Source organism: Phyllopteryx taeniolatus, chromosome 8 (genome assembly GCF_024500385.1).
Source record: "Phyllopteryx taeniolatus isolate TA_2022b chromosome 8, UOR_Ptae_1.2, whole genome shotgun sequence".
In the NCBI taxonomy this organism is placed as follows: Eukaryota; Metazoa; Chordata; class Actinopteri; order Syngnathiformes; family Syngnathidae; genus Phyllopteryx; species Phyllopteryx taeniolatus.
Window position 1 is genome coordinate 3,767,150 of NC_084509.1, and position 19,293 is coordinate 3,786,442.

Consider the following 19,293-nt stretch of genomic DNA (forward strand, 5'->3'; position numbering starts at 1 on the left):
TTAATCTGTATAATATGCACGAGTATAATGTGTTCCACCAAAATTGACTCCAAAAATCAGGAAACCCCTTCTCTCTGTGTATAATGCGCACCCATGACTTTCTATCAAATTTATATTTTTATATGCAATAAATGTTAGCGGTGACCCTATCCTAATTTGTTTTTCGTAATTCATTCTGATTAGGATTATTATTAATACTAAGGTTTACTTATTGTGGCCCACCCTAGTTTTCACTGCAGCTTTAAAACTAATTTATGGCTGTTCTAAAACACATCTACTCATATACCGTATTTCACAGTGAAATAATTTTTTTTAACTTTTACCATATCTTTATATAATACGCACTATTGACTAAAGCATTTTTTGGGGGGGAAATGCACATTGTACACAACAAATTACAGTTGCATCAATGTAGCAGTATCAACCTTTAAATAGGCAACAGAAAATATACATATACAGAAAGACGACTACAATACTCATTGGGATATACAGTATTCTTTCTACTCTGCGAAAAATAAGCTATATATTGGAGCTCTTTTCATCAAATTTACGTTTGTATCTGCATGCGTGCACTACACTGCAACACTGGAGGCCAAGGCACACACAATAGAAGCAGCACATATACCTTGTGGGCAAGTGGAGTAGTGGAGTTGTAACACAACTCAACTCAACTTTATTCATAAAACACTTAAAAAAAAAAAAACACCAGCTGTAACAAAGTTCTGTATATAAAGATCAAACATAAAACTAACATTTGTCCATTCTCTGACCCGCTTATCGTCACGAGGGTCGCAGGTGTGCTGGAGCCTATCCCAGTTGACTTTGGGGGAAAGGAATGGTACACCATGAACTGTATTGGTACTTAGTATTGGCGAATACTCAAGTTTACGTACTTGTACTCAGTCTGAAAAATGTGGTATCAGAAGATCTGACACTGTATGCAGCTTGAGACCACTATTTGGTCCATGTAAAGAGCATGTCCAACTGGGAGGATGCCTTGAGGCAGACCGAGGTTGAACTGAACAATTTCTCACAGCTGACCTGTGAAAGACTCGGGTGAACAGATGAAAATGTACGGGAGGTTCTTTCTGTTGAGATCTTTTCTCAGGTTGCGGATGCTTTTTGTTGTCCTTGTTTGTCCGTCGTTTCTTTTAAACATTCATCTTTCACTCATGGTTCACTTTCTGTTGATGTCCTTCCTGCCATCTGTCTCCCTTACCCACAGCGGGAGTAGGTCAAAGCTGGAACATACTGCAATTGATCAAACTGCAAGCAGCAGGACTAGACTGATGTTGTCAAAGAGAAGCTGTGAGTGCAATCGTACACATACACATTTTTAAGTCGCACCTGGCACGATGTGCTTTTCTCCCAAGGTTAAATATTTTTACACTGAAAGTTAACTGTTTCAAATTAACCAGCTGGAGTGATGCATCACCATGGGAACTATGCTGATTAACCTTAAAACACCTCAACCTGCACCCCCAAAAGACCTCACACCCATCACACCTACCGTATTTTCGCGACCATAAGACGCACCGTATTAAAAGGCGCAGTCTCAGTTACGGGGTCTATTTCTGTATTTAACACATACATAAGGTGCACCGTATTATTGGGCGCAGGCATGGTAAAACATACGCAAGCATAAAACATACGGTAGCATGCATGCACGCTAAAACAATGTTTTTAAAAAGGCAGCGGGAACAAAACTGAGTTTGGTTGTACTTTATTGAAGTATTTAACAATGTACTCACATTATTTTTTTGATCAATCCTCATCCACAAATCCAGCAAAGTCCTCATCTTCTGTATCCGAAATAAACAGCTGGGCAAGTTCTCCATCAAACACGCCGGGTTCCCTCTCGTCATTGTCAGAGTCAGTCTCGTTGCCGGGGGGCAGTTCAGCAATGATGCCGGCTTTTGCGAAAGCTCGGACAACAGTCAAAGCAGATACCTTAGCGCAGGCATCCACAATCCATTCACATATGGTGGCGTAACTCGCCCGGCGCTTCGTCTTGACTTGGCGAAGCTCGTTTTCCTGCTTCCTCCACCTGCGAACCATGGATTAGTTGATCTTGATTCTCTCGATGCTGCTCGATTCCTATGTTCCTCCGCGTAACTGATAGCTTGCAGTTGAAACTGTGCTTCGTAAGCGTGTCTCTTCGTAGGTGCCAAACCGATGTTGTTTTGCACAATGCACATACCTGTGCTATATACCTACTGGGGGGCGTACCTTTAGCGTCCTCTTTCACGCGCACCCTTCCCCCTTTAAAGTCCGCATGCTGTCCTCCGTCACAGCCGCCTTTCCTCTATATAAGCAGCGTGTCGGCAGGAAATGCTCCCAGTCAGTCAAGCGGAGCGCTCATCAAAGTCACACAACATCATTTACAGATTTTGTAACTCGGTGCACACATAAGGCGCGCCGCATTATAAGGCGCTCCGTCCATTTTGGAGAAAATGTAAGACCTTTAAGTGCGCCTTATGGTCGTGGAAATACGGTACTTCACCAGCCAGCCAGGCAGCCACCCCTCCCTCTCCCCCATCCAAAGGTAGCGCTTTGTTGCACATGGATGCCTTTGCTCCATTAGCATTAAACTGGACTTTGCTAAAGCCCATGTGCAAAGAGGGGAAAGAGAAGGAGGGGCTTTCATTAAACACATCGAACACCCGACAGACTCGATTACAGTGATGTATTGATTTGTCGGTCGGTCCTGGGTTGCTTACCCAGGGCACCGGGACAAGCCGCCAAACTGCTGGGACATAGAGGGATTAAAAGAGAATGAAAAAAATAATAATAATCGCAGGACTAAAGAGGAAGAAAAAAATTTAATCAGGTAGGTAGTTGCTAATCAGTGCGAGAAATGCTGAGGAATTGGACAGCCGAGAAATCTGTACGCGTATAGGGAAGGCAGAGAGGAAAACACTGTTCTGGAACTGGATCACATTCTTACCCGTTGCTGCTGCTGTAAATACAAGGGCATTTACACCCACTTGTCACCTTTTCAGGAATTGCCCTCCCTCCATTGCTACAGCAGTGTTCAACTTTCTGTCGCAGCCATACTGACATACAATATTACTATACTGTTTCTGTCTGAGTGTTGTGCTGTATTCAAGAATGTGGCAGGAAGACAACATATCTCATTATCTTCTTTTACTATTTACAACTTCCTTGGTGATATTCATTCGAAGTTGAGGCAGACAACACAAATTCTCTGCCTCTGGTAACGAGCCATCGGTTCTACAGCAGACTGTGGAATATAAATAGACGGCCAGTGCCCATCCGATCTGGCAACCACATTTGGAGTTCTCTCATTCAGTGGTGATGTTGAAAGCATTTTTCTACAGGCATGAACCTTATGTACAGTATCTTATGGTGTTTGCATGACTCCCTCGAGATTTTTGGTTCCGAGGGTCAAGGGTTAATGACATTGCAGCAAAATAGGATAGTTAAGGTTTCAAGATGGGCAGGGCATGGGCATTACTCTTTTACTGACACATGCACAAATACCAGCACACAATAGTTGACTGACACTATGTCAATTTATTGTTTGCAACCTCTCAAATCACATCCTCATCAGCATCATTTTTGTTATTATATTCACACACATTTATAGAGCTACTGTGGTGTACTGATTTACACAGCTGAAATTCAACAGATAGTGTGCGTTCCATTTCCACTCAAAGCCCTCTTCACCATCATCCTCACCATCACCCTGTCACTGATTGGCAACCAGTCCTGTCATCTGCCTTTTACCCTTTTGTCAGCTGGGAATGGTTCTCACCCCATGCATGACCTAGACCAGAATAAGCAGTAGACCTACAATAATAAAAGGGAAGGACCGACGGATGGAATACATTTCTACAGCGCTCGACATAAATGAGTACGCTTCAACAAATTTTCGAGAAACTCTTGAGTTAACTTTCACAATCAATATTTTATGTTGAGCTGTTTTGTGGATGTTTCCATGTATCCAGCCATTCATTTCCATTCTGCTTAGCCTTTTAGAGCTCTCTGGGGGGCAAGTCAGTCCAACTCAGTGCAGGTCCCAAGCCCAGATAAATAGGGAGGGTTCGAGTCATGAAGGGCATCTGTCCATAAAAACGACACCAAAACTTCATCCAAAATGGGAACCCCAAATAAGGAAAAGCTGGGAAGACTAATTCTATTCCAGCTTACTTTGGGTGAGAGGCAGACTTCACCCCGGACAGATTACCAGCCAAACGTGACATTGCTCGAGGACCAAGCCAAACCAAAATGTCTCAAAGGCAGCTGTGTGCATCCTTACACAACCAAAGGCTATTGGGTATTTGACTATGCTAAAAAGTGAACCAGAGACGAAGCATTAGGCTATTTGTCACAAGAAGATGACAACCTTTGATTGAGAAAAGGCATTTTCAACAGGAAGAAATCCCTTTCGTCATCCCACAAGGGAACATTTGCTTTACATTCTTGATTTCTTAAGTGCCAGTCAAAAGTTTGACAAAATAAATAACAGGAGAAAGTGTGACCAAACCTTTCATTGGCAGTGCATATTGAATGAAATTACACATAAATGCTAGAGTGAGTGTGACTATAAGTGGACAAGAGTGCATGCACATATCCCAAGTGGTGTTTTAAACTGGGCCTAGCAGTTTAATAAAGTCTCTCTTCCCTCTTCTTTGTAAGTGATAAACTCAGTGGACACTGACAAAGATCTTCCTCCTCTGTCTCCTCCTTATTGCCTGCCTTTTCACAGTCACATTTGTGGTGACTGCAGCTGATTTACCAGACTTCTAGTCACCATAGGTGATTAAAACTGGCAATAATACCCACATTTCTTTCATACACACGAGGCAGGAATTTCATCATATCTTCAAAATTAATCCACTTTTGGCTGTGAAAGCAAATGTGAATGTAAACGCAAACATGATTTATCAAACTGGCAATTGGTTTATTGTGTGATCCTCAAAGGCACATCGGTGAAAGATGAGGTGGTGCTGGTGAACTCAGCTGAGGACACGGGTAGCCACGATCCTACAAGCACTAGCTTGTAGGACTAATGCTAAATAGCAGCAAACACTCACGCACACACACATACACATACAGCGAGATCAAAAAAGAGAGGATGAGAGAGAGTGCATGAATAATTTGCTACTGAGATGACAAACTAGTTTCAGTGCCTGGTGTTTATCTTTCTGCACTCTTGCAAGTACCTACACAGAGGGGGTAGCAGCTGCCATTGGCACGAGCGCTTTGTCCTATCCTCAAAACTAATTTATCACCTGCAAAGGTAACCTCAGTGCTGACAAGTGTGTGTTTATGATACTGATAGAGAATGTTTGTGTGTATGAGCAACATGACCTGATACAGTGCCACCTTAACCTTATTAAGAAGAAACTGATGAGTGGTGGGTGACCCTCTTCCGGCGACATTGGCATCAAAGCCAAAAGTCTACACACACTGTCCCTAACACACTTTAAATGCAGCACGCATTTAACATGCAAAGTTAAACCTTGATCACCATTTATCTTTCTGTCAACTGCACTCCTGTCTCAGGTCTCACCTTGGTTGGTTCATCTGAATCTTGCTACTTTTCATATTTAAATGCAAGAGAAAACACTGCATAGACAAAGCCTCACTTATCAGTCCGCAGGATTCTCACTAAATGTCTACGCCCAAAACTGCGTACGGGAAAAATGAATCAGACCTATCGAACCATGTGTACGCACACCAGCAAGAAATTGTATCAAGTCACAGTCAACTTGTAATGCAAGTGGATCCTGGTCGCTACTCACACAAATTCAACCATATATGTCCAATGCAACAAATCACACGGACAAACAGTAGATGACAGACAGGTGAATCATACCAATGAGCAAAACCACAAGGAAAAAATGCACTTTTTCAGAGACCAAGGTGCTTATCGGTGAAGTAGATGCCAGGAAGGGCATATTGTTTTGTGGCCTCAACAGTGTCACAACATCAATCCATCCATTTTCTGTACCGCTTTATCCTCCCAAGGGTCACGGGCGTGCTGGAGCCTATGCCGGCTATCTTCGGGTGAGAAGCAGGGTACACCCTCAACTGGTCGCCAGCCAATCGCAGGGTGTCACAAACCAAAAAAATGCAGCAAGTGGCAGGAGGTCACTGCTGGGGTGAATGCAGTGGGTTTAACAGGGAGGGCAGTAGGAGAAATTGAAAAAAGAAAAGTGGTCTGACTTGAAAGTAGATGCCCCCCCCCCCCAAAAAAAGTATTGCTCCTACTTTTTGCCACTCCTCCATCTATATCTTATAGCAGTGGCAGCCGTGGCATCATGCAACATTACACTACGCACATATGTCACCACAGCTTTTAATTTCTTATACGGAAATCACAATGATTGGTTTACATCTTGGCATTATGATCACATCAATCACGTGTCTCAACCGTCAATCATTCAATCAATGAAGGAAGGGGCACTTTAAAAGGTATGGTGAGCAGCATCATTAAAAAAGGATGGACCAAAAAAGTACATATTTGTACACTATTATATTGTATTATATTTTTATACTATTGTATTTGTGTACAATAGTAACAATTCCTCGCAACAGAAAAATAATTTGCTCCTTGGTCAAACTCTTTCCATTATAAAACCTTTTAATTGTAAATGAAATGTTTTGGTTATCACAGCAGCGGGCGTTCATCAATGTCCAACAAGTGAAAGAAGTAATTTAACCACTGTTGATGTTATGAGGTAAGAACACTTGTCACAAATTAATAAAAAAATAATAATACAAAATAACAATAAAATAAATTATATAACTTCTATTTGTTGTTCCCTAGACCCAGTTAAGGGTTTCCCCCCTCTTTAACAATTGTCACAAAAAAAAAAGCACAATAAATAATTTTAATCCTGATAATTTTCCGAGGAAAATTGTTGAATCGTATGACACTTTAAAGAGCATCAATTGTATACTAGTTACATAAAATTAGAGGCTTAGCTTCTGTTATAAACCCCCCAACAAAAAATGCTAAAAAATTGAGAAACACAGATGTGATCTGTGTGTGCGTGTTACTGTGTGTATGTGTGTGGGTGTTTGAAAGATGTCAGGAGCTATTTAGGAAGCCCTGAGTGTGGTATGTGTTAATCTGGTATTACAAGTCTCAGTGTGATATTCACAGTGCTCTGCTCAGTTTAAGGCCTCCAGCGCCGATTATGCCTGCTACATGCGTACACACTAAACAGCAACAACTGCAGCACACACGCACAGTTTTTCAACACACATTAAGCAGCACATTAAGGCCTCTTTGCCAACAGCAAGCTGTCAAAGCAAAAGTCCTTCAACTGGCTAATGATCCATTACACAATCAACAGCGCAGACCAAGAGCGAGATTGATGAAGCACAACAAAGCGGGGTTACCCCCTCCCCCTCACAAACTTGACTTCTGTAATGGTAAAGAAGTGTGGAGATGGGTGAGGGTGACGATGTAATGGATTACACGCTAATCATGGTGAGAAAAACACCAACAAGAAAGCTGAAAACAAAAGTGCAGCAAAAATGTCACAGCATAGCAAATGCTTTTGTCATGGATATCTGGTCAACAACAAAGTAGTAGTTACCGCTACATGAGGGGGATTTTGGACTGAATACTAACAACAATGGAATGCAATTACATCTCAGCATGTGGCACTTGGCCACAACAAGAAGAAACCTTTTATTCCAGAAGAGGTGACTGACTGTAGGCAGCAAGTAAATAAATGTAAGTACCTTTGCAGCAAAGTGGAGATTGTGGAGTAAATACTTCAGACACAGCAACAGGGTAAGCTAACATTTTGTTTGTCATTTTGCTAATGGAAAAGCATGAACAGCGAGCAGACCTATGGTAGGCTGAGCAGGTGCTACGTGGTGTGTAGAAATACATATTTACAGACTTTACAATTGTGTTTTTACATGACTAAAATGGTAGTACACCAACCACTTAGTAGGCTATGTCGGTCAGTGCACGTTAGTGTCCATTTTGACTCGATTCTGAACTGTTCCTTCTGCCCTCCTCAGAAACGATGGGAGTGTGTATGTGTGATGATTCAGCTCAAGTGTTCATTCTCCCTGCTTCTTACCCCCTCCAGTGCCTGCTTCTGCCTTTCAATTGGCACAGAACCTCCACTTAGTGCTTCAGCACCACCTGCACAGTCCAACTAAGCGACACAGGGGGATGGGGAAATGCACTGGCACATACCGATAGATTCAATCAGTTGCAAAGCAGACATGGCGAACGAGATATTGGCCACTAATTTAGCTCAGTGACACAATTAGAGTGTAAAACCAGATACAAATCTTATCTTTCCAAAAGGCCTCCATTAAAAGTTCTTATTCCCAAAGCGAGTGAGAAGTTAAAACCGCTTGTGTGCTTCATGTTTACATTTGTCTTGCCAAGTGTTATTGGTCCCCCTTGCTTCTTAAATAGGTTTCAGTAATTTGACAGCCTGCCAAGGGATCATGAAAAGCCAACAGTGGTGGCAAAAATGCTCTCTGCTCCCCCCTGTTGGCAGAATTCTCAGTAGCCTAATTGAGTGGAGCTGGACGCCATTACTATGCACTTAAAGACACATTTCTGTGTTTTGGAACATGAACATAATTTTCCAAAGTGGGAATAACGGCGAGTTCAAAAGGAAAAGTGCACAGAAAAAAATGGCTTATTTATATACGGCTGTCTAAATTGAGTAAAGAGAGAAAAGAGGATAATCCTGTGGGTTGAGAACAGAGAAGCCGTATATTATTTTGACACAGTTCCACACTAATATAATTTTAATATGCTGAACACTTATGAAAAGTAGGTGTAGACATTTTTAGGATACAGTCAAACTACAATTGGTGATTTGTACTTGATCTGAATGTAATGATTTTATAATGTAGAAGAGGAAGAATTAAGAGTGGTGAGCATGTTTGCCTCACAGTCGAGAGGTTCTGGGTTTGAATCTTGGCTCAGGTGCTCCTTTGCTGGGTTTGCATGTTCTCAACATACTTGCGTGGATTTTATCCAGATACTCTAAACATCCTGTTAGATTAACTGAGGACTAAAACTGCCCATAGGTGTAAATGTGAGTCTTAATGGCTGTTTATACAGTATGTCCCCTGTGATTGACTGGCGAGCAGTCCGGGGTGAACACTGCCTTTCGACCAAAGTCAGATGGGATAGGCCCCGTGCTGGGGTCGTGGTTGAGCGTTGTTTTCACATTTTTAAAGTGATCCAGCTACACTTTTTTTTCTTTTTTTAAATCTCGGGCAGTCCCAAAAGCGAAATGGTTTCATCCAATTTAAGACAGGCCTTAAGTATTGATTAGTCTGTACAGTTATAATAATTAATTAATTGTAACATGTATCTTTACCACAAGGATGTCACCCACATTTTGCACATCATGCTGGTTCTCTTAGTCCTTCTGTTTTAGTTAATCGATTAAATAATTTGTTCAAATCAATTGTCACTCAAATTCAGTCACATATTTAAAGTGATATTTTGTGTCTGTCTGAGTGAATGTATGGCTGACATAAAGTGCATACTAACAACTTCATTTTCTGACTGACTGCCTGAAGGAGCACGGAATGTATAAAACCTGTTGGATCTCAGCCTTGCTGTGAAAAAAATTTAAAAATGAGCGGGGGGCAGATGGAGGGATAGAGGGGCTTAAATGAGTGTGGAGTGTTGTCAAGGTGATTCCCTGTCCAACCTCCTGGCCCCACACAAACCCCACTCCCACCCATCTCGAGCCCTTTCCCTCTTATTAAAGTTGGAGCTTTAACGATTGTGGCACAGACAGTACTGTATTTGACGAGGTGCTGAATGCCCGCTGTGACAAGGGTTGTTGTGGAGTAACTCACTGTCAACCACACAGGCTTGACACCTACACAACTTAAAACCTCGATGGGCTGGAATTTTGATGGGAACATTTTAGCCCAAGGACATTTGCTATGGATGCTATGTAGGAAAAAAAAAACATTTAAGAAATGCTGGTAATATCACTGCCTCGAGCAGGAGAATAAACCATAATGAGCATCATGTGGCTCAATAAATGTTTATGCTGGCCTGATGTAATCTGAATATTACAAGGCGATTCAGCAGTTGTACCAAAATATCAGCAGTAGTAGTAAAGGATGACAAAAATATGCACATACATGCACAAACTAATGAGACTGTGTCGGGATCGTAAAGCACATTTTAAACAGCATTCAAGAAAAGCACAAATATGCTCAAAATAAGAGAGGCATTCTCAAGAAATCACCCCTTGGATCCAGAAGCATTGTCCCTCTTCTCTCATTTTCTAGCACACAAGCATCCCTCCTCTGGGTTTAAAACTCATTTTCATCTCTCTTGTAAGCTCTGCGTTCTTACATATTTGTTCTAAATCCTATTAAGAGGCCTTTGTGATATGAGAAACGCTTGCAAATTGCAAACCATCTTCAGGCAAAAGTTGGACACGGGAGGCAATCTTCAAAATCTAATTTCTCGAAGCACAAAAACACCAACAGCACATTTTGGATGTGGTTAATGAAAAAAACAAGTGAAAAAGATTGATGAAAAATGAAGTGAAAAAAATAAATGAAAATATGACATCATAAAATACAAACATACCTGTCTGATCAAATTTGTGAAGCTTGAGGTGTATTCACGTGGTCATCATATACTTTACTATCTGACTGGTACAAATCCAGGTGGGGACACTCATCCAGATGAGAAAACTGGTGTGAACCAGATCTATGACTCTGGGCTTGCAGCACCTATGGTAACCAGACACATGCCACGGTGAGATATACAGGTATGTGCCAAAATATTTGATCGATATCAATAATTTGTTTCAAAAAGTAAAACTTTTATGTTATATTAGTTCACCACAAACAAAGTGAAATATTTCAAGCCTTCATTTGTTTCAATGTTGATGATTATGGCAGAAAGACAAAAAAAAAACAAATCCAGTATTTCACAAAATTAGAATATTTCATGACCAACAAAAAATTATCTTAAACACATAAATGTTGGCCTTCTGAAAAGTGTATTAAAGTCATATGCCCTCAGTACTTTGTTGGGCCTCCTTTTGCATTAATTAAAGCATCAAGGCGGCATGGCATGGAGGTGATCGGCCCTTGGCACAGTTCAGGGGATATTAACCCCTGGAGCACATGTGAGTATCTAAAAAATAGAAGGAAGGGTTTTCCTCTTTTTCCCTGAAAGGTGCCCTCCTGAGACACAGGGCGAAAATTGTCATGGTCTGTGTTTTTGTTGACTTGGTTCTTATTAGGTTTAGTTTATTTCAAGCTTTTGTCAAGTTTTTCTGTGGCACATGTTCACATCTCGTTTGATCATTTGGTAATTGTCTCCACCTGTTCTTGTCAGCCCTCTCCCTTGTGTCAACCAATAAGCTCCCTCTAGCCACTCATGTCTAGTGCAGGTGTTCCTTGTTGTCTCACCAATTTGTTTGTATTTATCCATCCATCCATTTTCTGAGCCGCTTCTCCTCACTAGGGTCGCGGGCGTGCTGGAGCCTATCTCAGCTGTCATCGGGCAGGAGGCGGGGTACACCCTGAACTGGTTGCCAGCCAATCGCAGGGCACATAGAAACAAACAACCATTCGCACTCACAGTCATGCCTACGGGCAATTTAGATTCTCCAATTAATGCATGTTTTTGGGATGTGGGAGGAAACCGGAGTGCCCGGAGAAAACCCACGCAGGCACGGGGAGAACATGCAAACTCCACACAGGCGGGGACGGGGATTGAACCCCGCACCTCAGAACTGTGAGGCTGACGCTCTAACCAGTCGGCCACCGTGCCGCCTTGTTTGTATTTAGTTCCCTGTTTTTTTTTTTTTTTTGGTCAAACATCATCTGTCTTCATAGCCCACGTTTCCGTATCCCATTGTGTTTCTTAATGGTCAGTATTTTGTTTCCATGTGTTTGTCACTTTGAATTTACATTTTTTTTAACTTGGTCTATTTAGTGTTAGGTTCCATGTTGTGCTTTTTTTTTGGTTTTGAAATGAAATACATTTTTTGTAAATCCCACACTCCTGCCTTCCCTCCCTGCTTCCCTGCACTTGGGTCCTCCACGTTTTGCCTTGCCTCCAACACCACGAAAACCCAACTTTCTGATTAGATCAAGGGCATTAGCGTGCCAGGTAAAACATTTGAACACACTGTCGATGGAATAAAATGAAAGAAGGAAGGACAGAAGCAAGGCATGTGTCTTTAGAGCCAGGATGACATAAGCAGGGAAAGAACTGAAAAGTAAGAGAAAGAGGACAGGTGTATCACAATAGCAGTGAAAAGTGTACACAATTGTTACTAAAACCTTGGATTTTTTGGGGATATTTTTTTTTTTTTATGCAAATCAAAACAGAACAATCGGCAAACTAATATTTACCAAAAGAATGATATGAAGAGAGGTGAAGGGCCTTATCCGAACCAAACATGATAGACAAGGGATCAGATCACACAACGGGTGCATTTTCTGCTGAACCAGTATTTACCCAATTGGTGAATGAGCTTAGAAACAAATGAACTATTAACCAATGCAGAAACGTAGATCAGCAGAATCACTCAAGTTCAATTTCTTGGCTACATGGCACATTTGCATGGCCAAATGTTCCTACGCAAATAACTTTTGCTTAGCAACAGCAAAGATGGAAGCAAGGCATGTGTCATCTGTCTTGAGCTCAATTATAACTGCCCCATTTCCTAGGAGGAAAAAATTGAAATGTACCAGTCATGACTTCAATCTGTTTTGAGCACTGGTAGTAGTAGTGTGCAGAGGTCACCGTTTGGATTCACGGTCAGTGCCCCAATACTTAGCCGCTGCCAGACCCAAGGCCAGAAAAAAAAAGTGTGAGTTGCGTCAGGAAGGGCATCTGGCATAAAAACTGTGCCAAGCAAATCATGCAAGTGACTCGCTGAGGTGACCCCAGTTGGAACAAGCCAAAAGTCACAACAACAAAAACTGTAGCCTGTTTGGTATAAAAAACAATACACATTTTTTCATGGAAAATCTACGTATTTGGGGGAAATGTATAAGTAAAAATAAATACATACAATAAGGTAAAAGAAATAAGTTACAGACAGCTCTAATCACTATAAAAAAATATAGCATAATAGAGTATTTTCATAATATTCAACAGCATGGCTCATCCACCATGTTTGTGGAGCGTGTTGCTGTGGTTGTTTGAAAACATGCACATAGCTAGCTCAAGCATGATGACAATCGTATTGCTGCAATATAGGCCACTTCTGAATGAGAGCCCTTTGTGTTGGGTTTTTTTAATAGTTAGCTATTTTGCCTCTGTCAGTGTTAGTACAACTGTTTCAAAAAAATTATTAAAAAAAGGGAAGTAATTCTTTAACCATTTATTTGGTTTGGCCTAGGCCTGATAGTCATTCATAACCACTATCCTCTCAACCCAAGATATTTTTCTCCACCTTTTTACATGCAAACTCCACACAGGCCGGATTTGAACCCGGTTCCTCAGAACTGTGATGCAGATGTGCAAACCAGTCACCCACCGTCCCACCATTCATATAACTTGTACTTGATAATCTTCTTGTGCTCTCACATTCTTCTTCTCTGACACCCCTTGTTGAGGCTCGTCTCAAGTTTTGCAAAAAAAAGAAGCCAAAGAGAAAGCAAACCATACGTGCATTTCGGCTTTGGATGCTCGCAGATCTGGCAATTTGATGTCATGCACGGTGGAACTCTGTCAAGTTGTGTGTAATTTGACACGTGTACTGCATTTGTCTTTTGCTATAATTTTATTCATTACGAAAATGTGAACATAAAAACTTGTTTCTGTACCTGTTTGGATTCTTCTTCTATGCCACCCCTACGATATCCATCTTCATTAGACTCTTGGTCTGAGGAGTCCTCTTCATATAAAGCCAAATCCAAGCTATCACTTGACATTTCATCTTCGCTATCTTTATGGAAAAAACAAGCACATTTTTTTCGGTTTGTTTATGCACATTCTGAATAATTGAGGTCTTTTAAGATCATTTAGTACGAGCTAATTGAAACAAAGGACACATACACATGCATGAGTACCCGGGACGTAAAACAAGTAACATAGCTGTTGATATGTCTTCCGTCTTGACAGCAATTACAGGATCTTTGGTACCATTGATCCGATGTGATGGGAGTGAATGAACACTTGTCAAAGGTGTGGAGACCTTAAAGCCTGTATTATGCTCATGTGTTAAATGTGAGCTTGCTCCATATTTATTCATTGGGAACTTGGTATAAATGGGTGAGCAGGACAGTAATAGATTTAAGGTTCCTGGAGATGGATTTGTGCTGCAAGATAGCGGTGATAAAGGAGATTGGAGTAAATGTTCAACTAGGAGAGGGATTGGTTTGGGGATTCTAGATTGTTACATGATTGGGAAATTGAAAGCTTCAGTGACGAGATTGGTTCATGGAGTAACTGGGATGATTGTGACCGTTCTAATATATGAGGTTGGTTCGATTGGCAGTCTTTTGGCTGCGAGGCCGAACATGATGAAACTGTGAATGTCGACCTTAAAGAGAAGGACGGTGGAAAGGGAGAGAGATGCACATCTGAGATTGGTGATCTGACACTATCATGAATAGAAAGACCAGGAGAAGTTTAGAGAAGGGTTGGGAGATGTTTGGGATCTCAGTTTGACGATGTGGAAATGATGGTAAGTGTGAAATGTGTGGGGAACCGCAGTGGGGTTTTGATTTGTGGAGTGTGGGAGAGGAAGCGGACTGCTGTGGCTTTGAGGCTGATGTTGAAATGTTTGGACTCTCAGGAGCGGAGTGTGATGGCTTATTCTGAGTAGCCAGCGCAGTGTGCGAAGAAAAGAAAATTCTCTATTTACCTGTATGAACATTTTTTGTTAACACAAAAACAGCATCCACAAAGTTAAAGAAAATCTTTCTTGAAACTGTCGGCTTGATGAAGCCAACAGAACCACATCATCTGCAAAAAGCAGAGATGCAATACTGAGGCCACCAGCTTGACGGCATCCCTCACTGTTGGTGTCCACCAACAGGTTCGGGGATTGCCGCCACGACAGGCACCAACCACCTTACGGCCACAGCTCCGGTCGGCCGCCTCAGCAATGGAGACGCGGAACATGGTCCACTTGGACTCGATGTCCCCCGCCTCCCCCGGAACATGAGCAAAGTTCTGTCAGAGGTGGGAGTTGAAACTCCTTCTGACAGGACCTTCTGAACTAGTCGCCAGCCAATCGCAGGGCACATAGAAACAAACAACCATTCGCACTCAAGGGCAATTCAGAGTTCCCAATCAACCTACTATGCATGTTTTTGGTTGGGATGTGGGAGGAAACAGGAGTGCCTGGAGAAACCCCACGCAGGCACAGGGAGAACATGCAAACTCCACACAGCCGGGGCCGGGATTTGAACCCCAGTTCTCAGAACATTGAGGCAGATGTGCTAACCAGTCGTCCCACCGTGCTGCCCTATCAATATAATGTCTGATAAATATAAACTAACAATAGCTATTTCAAAACATATTCTACATTTCTGTCTTACAACCTGTCATTCAATAAAGGTTGGATAATTGCTTTTTTTCCTCCTCTTCTGCATCTGAACACTACTTTGATTGTGTTAGTTCCACATGGCATAAATCCACTCTTAATATAATTCCTCACTAACTTTCTTGCCCCGCCTCCAGCGTGGCATGCTCGCTTCAGTGGACATCAGATTGTTTTTTTCCCCTTCAAACTTGACATGTTTAGCAGCTTTTGCACCAGAATACTTTCAAACAGCAGCACTTTCTCTTTCTGCAGTGTAAACTTGCCATGTCTGCTGTGTGGCGTGGGTGGTGGAAGTGTGGTGGTATGGTTTTTTTTCCTGGGTAAAGCATCTTTTAGTACCCTTTAAAAGTACTCTTTAAATACATGTATTAGTATTATTAATGCCATTTACAGCAACACACGGGGGTATCAGATGTCAAAGTAAACTGGACAACTCTCATTGGGCATGGTGTCCATTACAGAACATAAGGCCACTATTTGAGAAAATGCAGAACAACATTTGTTGCCGCCCATAAACCGTGTACTGAAAGTACAACTCTAACATTGTTTAAGAGTCACTGCCAGTTTCCCTTCAGTCCCACACCCCTCATTGCTGACATTGACTAAAGACTGCCACGACCAATTCGTCCATCACATCACCGTGTGGGACCACCTTACAACTCAGGAAAATGACAGTGAAAAATAAGTGTTCCCCACAGGATGTCATGCCAACACATTGAATTATTCATGACCACAAAGTCTTTCAAAATCAAAGACAGGAGCTGAGACACTGGTGAACACATTGTAATTATTATGCATTATAAAAGTTTCAACTTTTGGAAGGAATGGCTTAGCAGCATGTCCCCAAAGTCATGGAAATATTTTAAGTATCAACCAAACAATGCTATATCAATTCTGTCAGCATAGAAATTAGCCCCATTGTTTGAAATATGTTTGAAAAAAGGCTATACTGTACTTTTGGAACATTCTTTTTCCATGTGAATAGTTTGCAAATTTCAGAGCTAGAGAAAAGAGAACTGAACATAATCTTGGATTTAGTGCAGGACAGCATGGTTAATGGCTCCCTTTTGTCCCCAAGTAATGGAAGTCAGAGTGACATCTTTTTTTTTTTTTTTTTAGTTTTAGTTTTTCATATCGGCTAATGCTCATTTGACATTCGAAATGTGTCTCATTGCATGTGCTGTTTGTTTACAGCAAAATGTCCCTGGGGAGTATTTATAATAACTTCTGCTCATTGACTGTAGCTCGTTCCAAATGTACTAAACACTAATGGGGTAACATTTAATGCCTCCGAGGTAAATGAATTCTTCATTTAGTGTGTGTTTATTGACTGTGGTTGAAATTTTCTTCCCAAAACACAAGCACTGATTAAATATCCCAAAAAATTGACATTGACCTGATCAACACTGCAGTTTTGAATAATGCACAAAGAATACAAGGTAATACGTTAACTTTTAAATCTTCTATATTTCCAACTGTGTATGAATACTTTCGTTTTGTAAAGGCTCCAGCAAGTGAATAGATACCTTAACTCTGTGGGCAACAAGGATGGAAATATATATACAAGGATACATGGGAATCAAATCCTTTTGATTTATTTTGTCAAAGTCATCTGGTTGCCTTGCCATGTGTTTATGGTTGGACAGAATTATTAACATGAGGTCCCCAAGGTCTGGACCTCATACTTCATAGTCTCTGTCCTCTCAGGCAGACATTCACAGGCATTACGTGCTCATTTATGTTGAACACTGTATGTCTGAAAACATCTCTACAAATGCTCGATAACAAACTATTACAATCTTAACAAAATAGTTCATTATACCTCAAGGAGTTGGACGCTAAAAGTGGAGGAGGATTTGTTGATCTCAATGAGTTCAGGATTACAGCAAATCTTGATGGATGTGATATGAGTTGACAGGTTCAGGGTTTTTAGGTTTGGAAGAGAGCGAGATGACCCTGGTCTGCATGTCTGCTTGTCTCCAATCACTGCTGGGGGCTAAACACCCAGGACGCTCCCCTGACTGATGAGTGACAAGTCATAAGCTTCAGTCAACAAGGCTGATCTGAAGCCCTTCTGCCCTCTCACCCGTGTCCATCTCCTCACCTAGGCAGAGTGCAACCCGTCAGGCATGAGCCGCCTCTGACATCCCTCGGCCCACACAATCACAGCCTGTGATTATCCATTAGTGCGCTAGAGGCAGGCATAATGCATCCAACCCATACAAAAGAGAACCTTTTTTTGTAATCTAACTCTGATGCTCATGTACACAAATGTGTGTGTTCTTTATGTTACATATCAAAGATAACAAGAGCACAAAACTGTCATTACTGTACTTTAATGAGCCAAAAACATGGGTGCTCATTACTTGTTTTTTCCTGCTCCTCTTCGATGCCTGTGTTGTTCATAGATATTAAATCTGTATTGGAGGCCAAAAGTCGGTGACGAGCCTCAATTGGAGACCTGGAAAGTAAAATAATAAATTGGGTCATTTTAATGGCATTGCAAAATGCAAATGTGTGTAAATGTTTCATATAACTGGTTTCATTATTTCAGTCTTTTATATGAATATTTTGTGGACTCATTCTGAAGCAGATGCAAGCATGAACACATACAAAAACTTAACTATTCAAATTTACTGCTCACCTTCCCTGCACAGACCCATGTCCTTTACACTGTCTGTCTTTACTTTCCCAGGTAACTTTTATTTCTCTAAGCAGGGCAAAGTGCAAGGCCGGTGAGAGAGAAATGTGGACCATCTGACTGCAGCAGGAAATCTTATTCTATCTACTTCTTAAGCACTTACACTGCGCAGCAAAATGTCAACTTACTGCAGCTAACATTTACCTTTAAAATAAGAATGAGCAAAAAATAAAAGTTACATTTAATAGTTGTCCCTCTTGTCATCACTTCATCACGTTTCCATTAATCGTGTCTACAGAAGCAATTGAGGAAAAATAAGAGTGTAAGAATACCTTGTCACGCGGCACAAGAATGCTTGCTCAGGTAGTGCCTTAGTTACTTTTTTTATTGAGTTGTGTGATATTCATGGCTTGGAGGTGGTTTTCATTCAAATATTTACAATGACTTTGCTACTGTGTTAGCATAGGTTAGTGATAGACTACGGAATGTGTTTCGATATTCTTCAGCATTGTAAATTCCAGTTACAATGCTGCGAAACTGCGAACCCCAATTCAGCACATGTTCATCCGGAATTTGAACCTTGAACATTTAATGTGGAGTTAGTTAAAAATGATGATATACAGTAAATATTATTTCAAATGTTATTTATTAAAACAATTTTATTGCTCTTAACTTCTATAAAAGTGAGTTGCAATTTAGTGACAATCTTGGGATGAAGGTAGTTGACAGCCACAGTTCTGACAGCAAATGGATATACTCATTTATATATATTTGTTTTCATTTGCTGTTTAGCAACATACCTTTAACGGAACATGCAGGAAAAACATGTAAAACATGCAATTGAGTAAAATGTCAGAGCAGATAAGAGAAAAACAGAAAGAATGCAACAATTAAAAATGTTCAACTAAAACCATTTTGTTTATTTGATATTAATTCTTCCAGTTCAGTGTGAAAACCATGCATAGTAATACATTGAAAATAGTTGGAATACTATAGAATTGCATCTTTATTTATTTGATATTAAGTTGATGGGATCCAAATACTGTACTTACAGCGTAATCTACCATGCATACTATATGATAGCCGACCTTTAAAACCATAAAAAAATTATTTTTCAAATATTATTCCCCACAC

General features: G+C 40.9%; 1 protein-coding gene across 13 annotated transcripts in view; it reads right to left on the bottom strand.

The window, feature by feature from the left end:
- zbbx (zinc finger, B-box domain containing) overlaps window positions 1-19,293 on the bottom strand; it is a 67,361-nt gene that overhangs the window by 13,382 nt on the left and 34,686 nt on the right. For 4 of the 13 annotated variants that reach the window (XR_009789704.1, XM_061781981.1, XM_061781982.1 and 1 more), the window contains exons 10-12: window positions 17,885-17,979; window positions 13,792-13,913; window positions 10,586-10,731 (exon numbers count right to left, since the gene is read on the bottom strand). Coding sequence is in view for 9 of the 13 variants with exons in the window: in XM_061781981.1 (XP_061637965.1) it covers window positions 10,594-10,731; window positions 13,792-13,913; window positions 17,885-17,979 (355 nt within the window). In the remaining 4 variants the exon portion in view is untranslated. Of the gene's footprint in view, window positions 1-10,585; window positions 10,732-13,789; window positions 13,914-17,340; window positions 17,980-18,398; window positions 18,452-19,293 lie in introns of those variants that run through there. The other 9 variants (XM_061781979.1, XM_061781983.1, XM_061781977.1 and 6 more) reach the window with 6 other exon arrangements.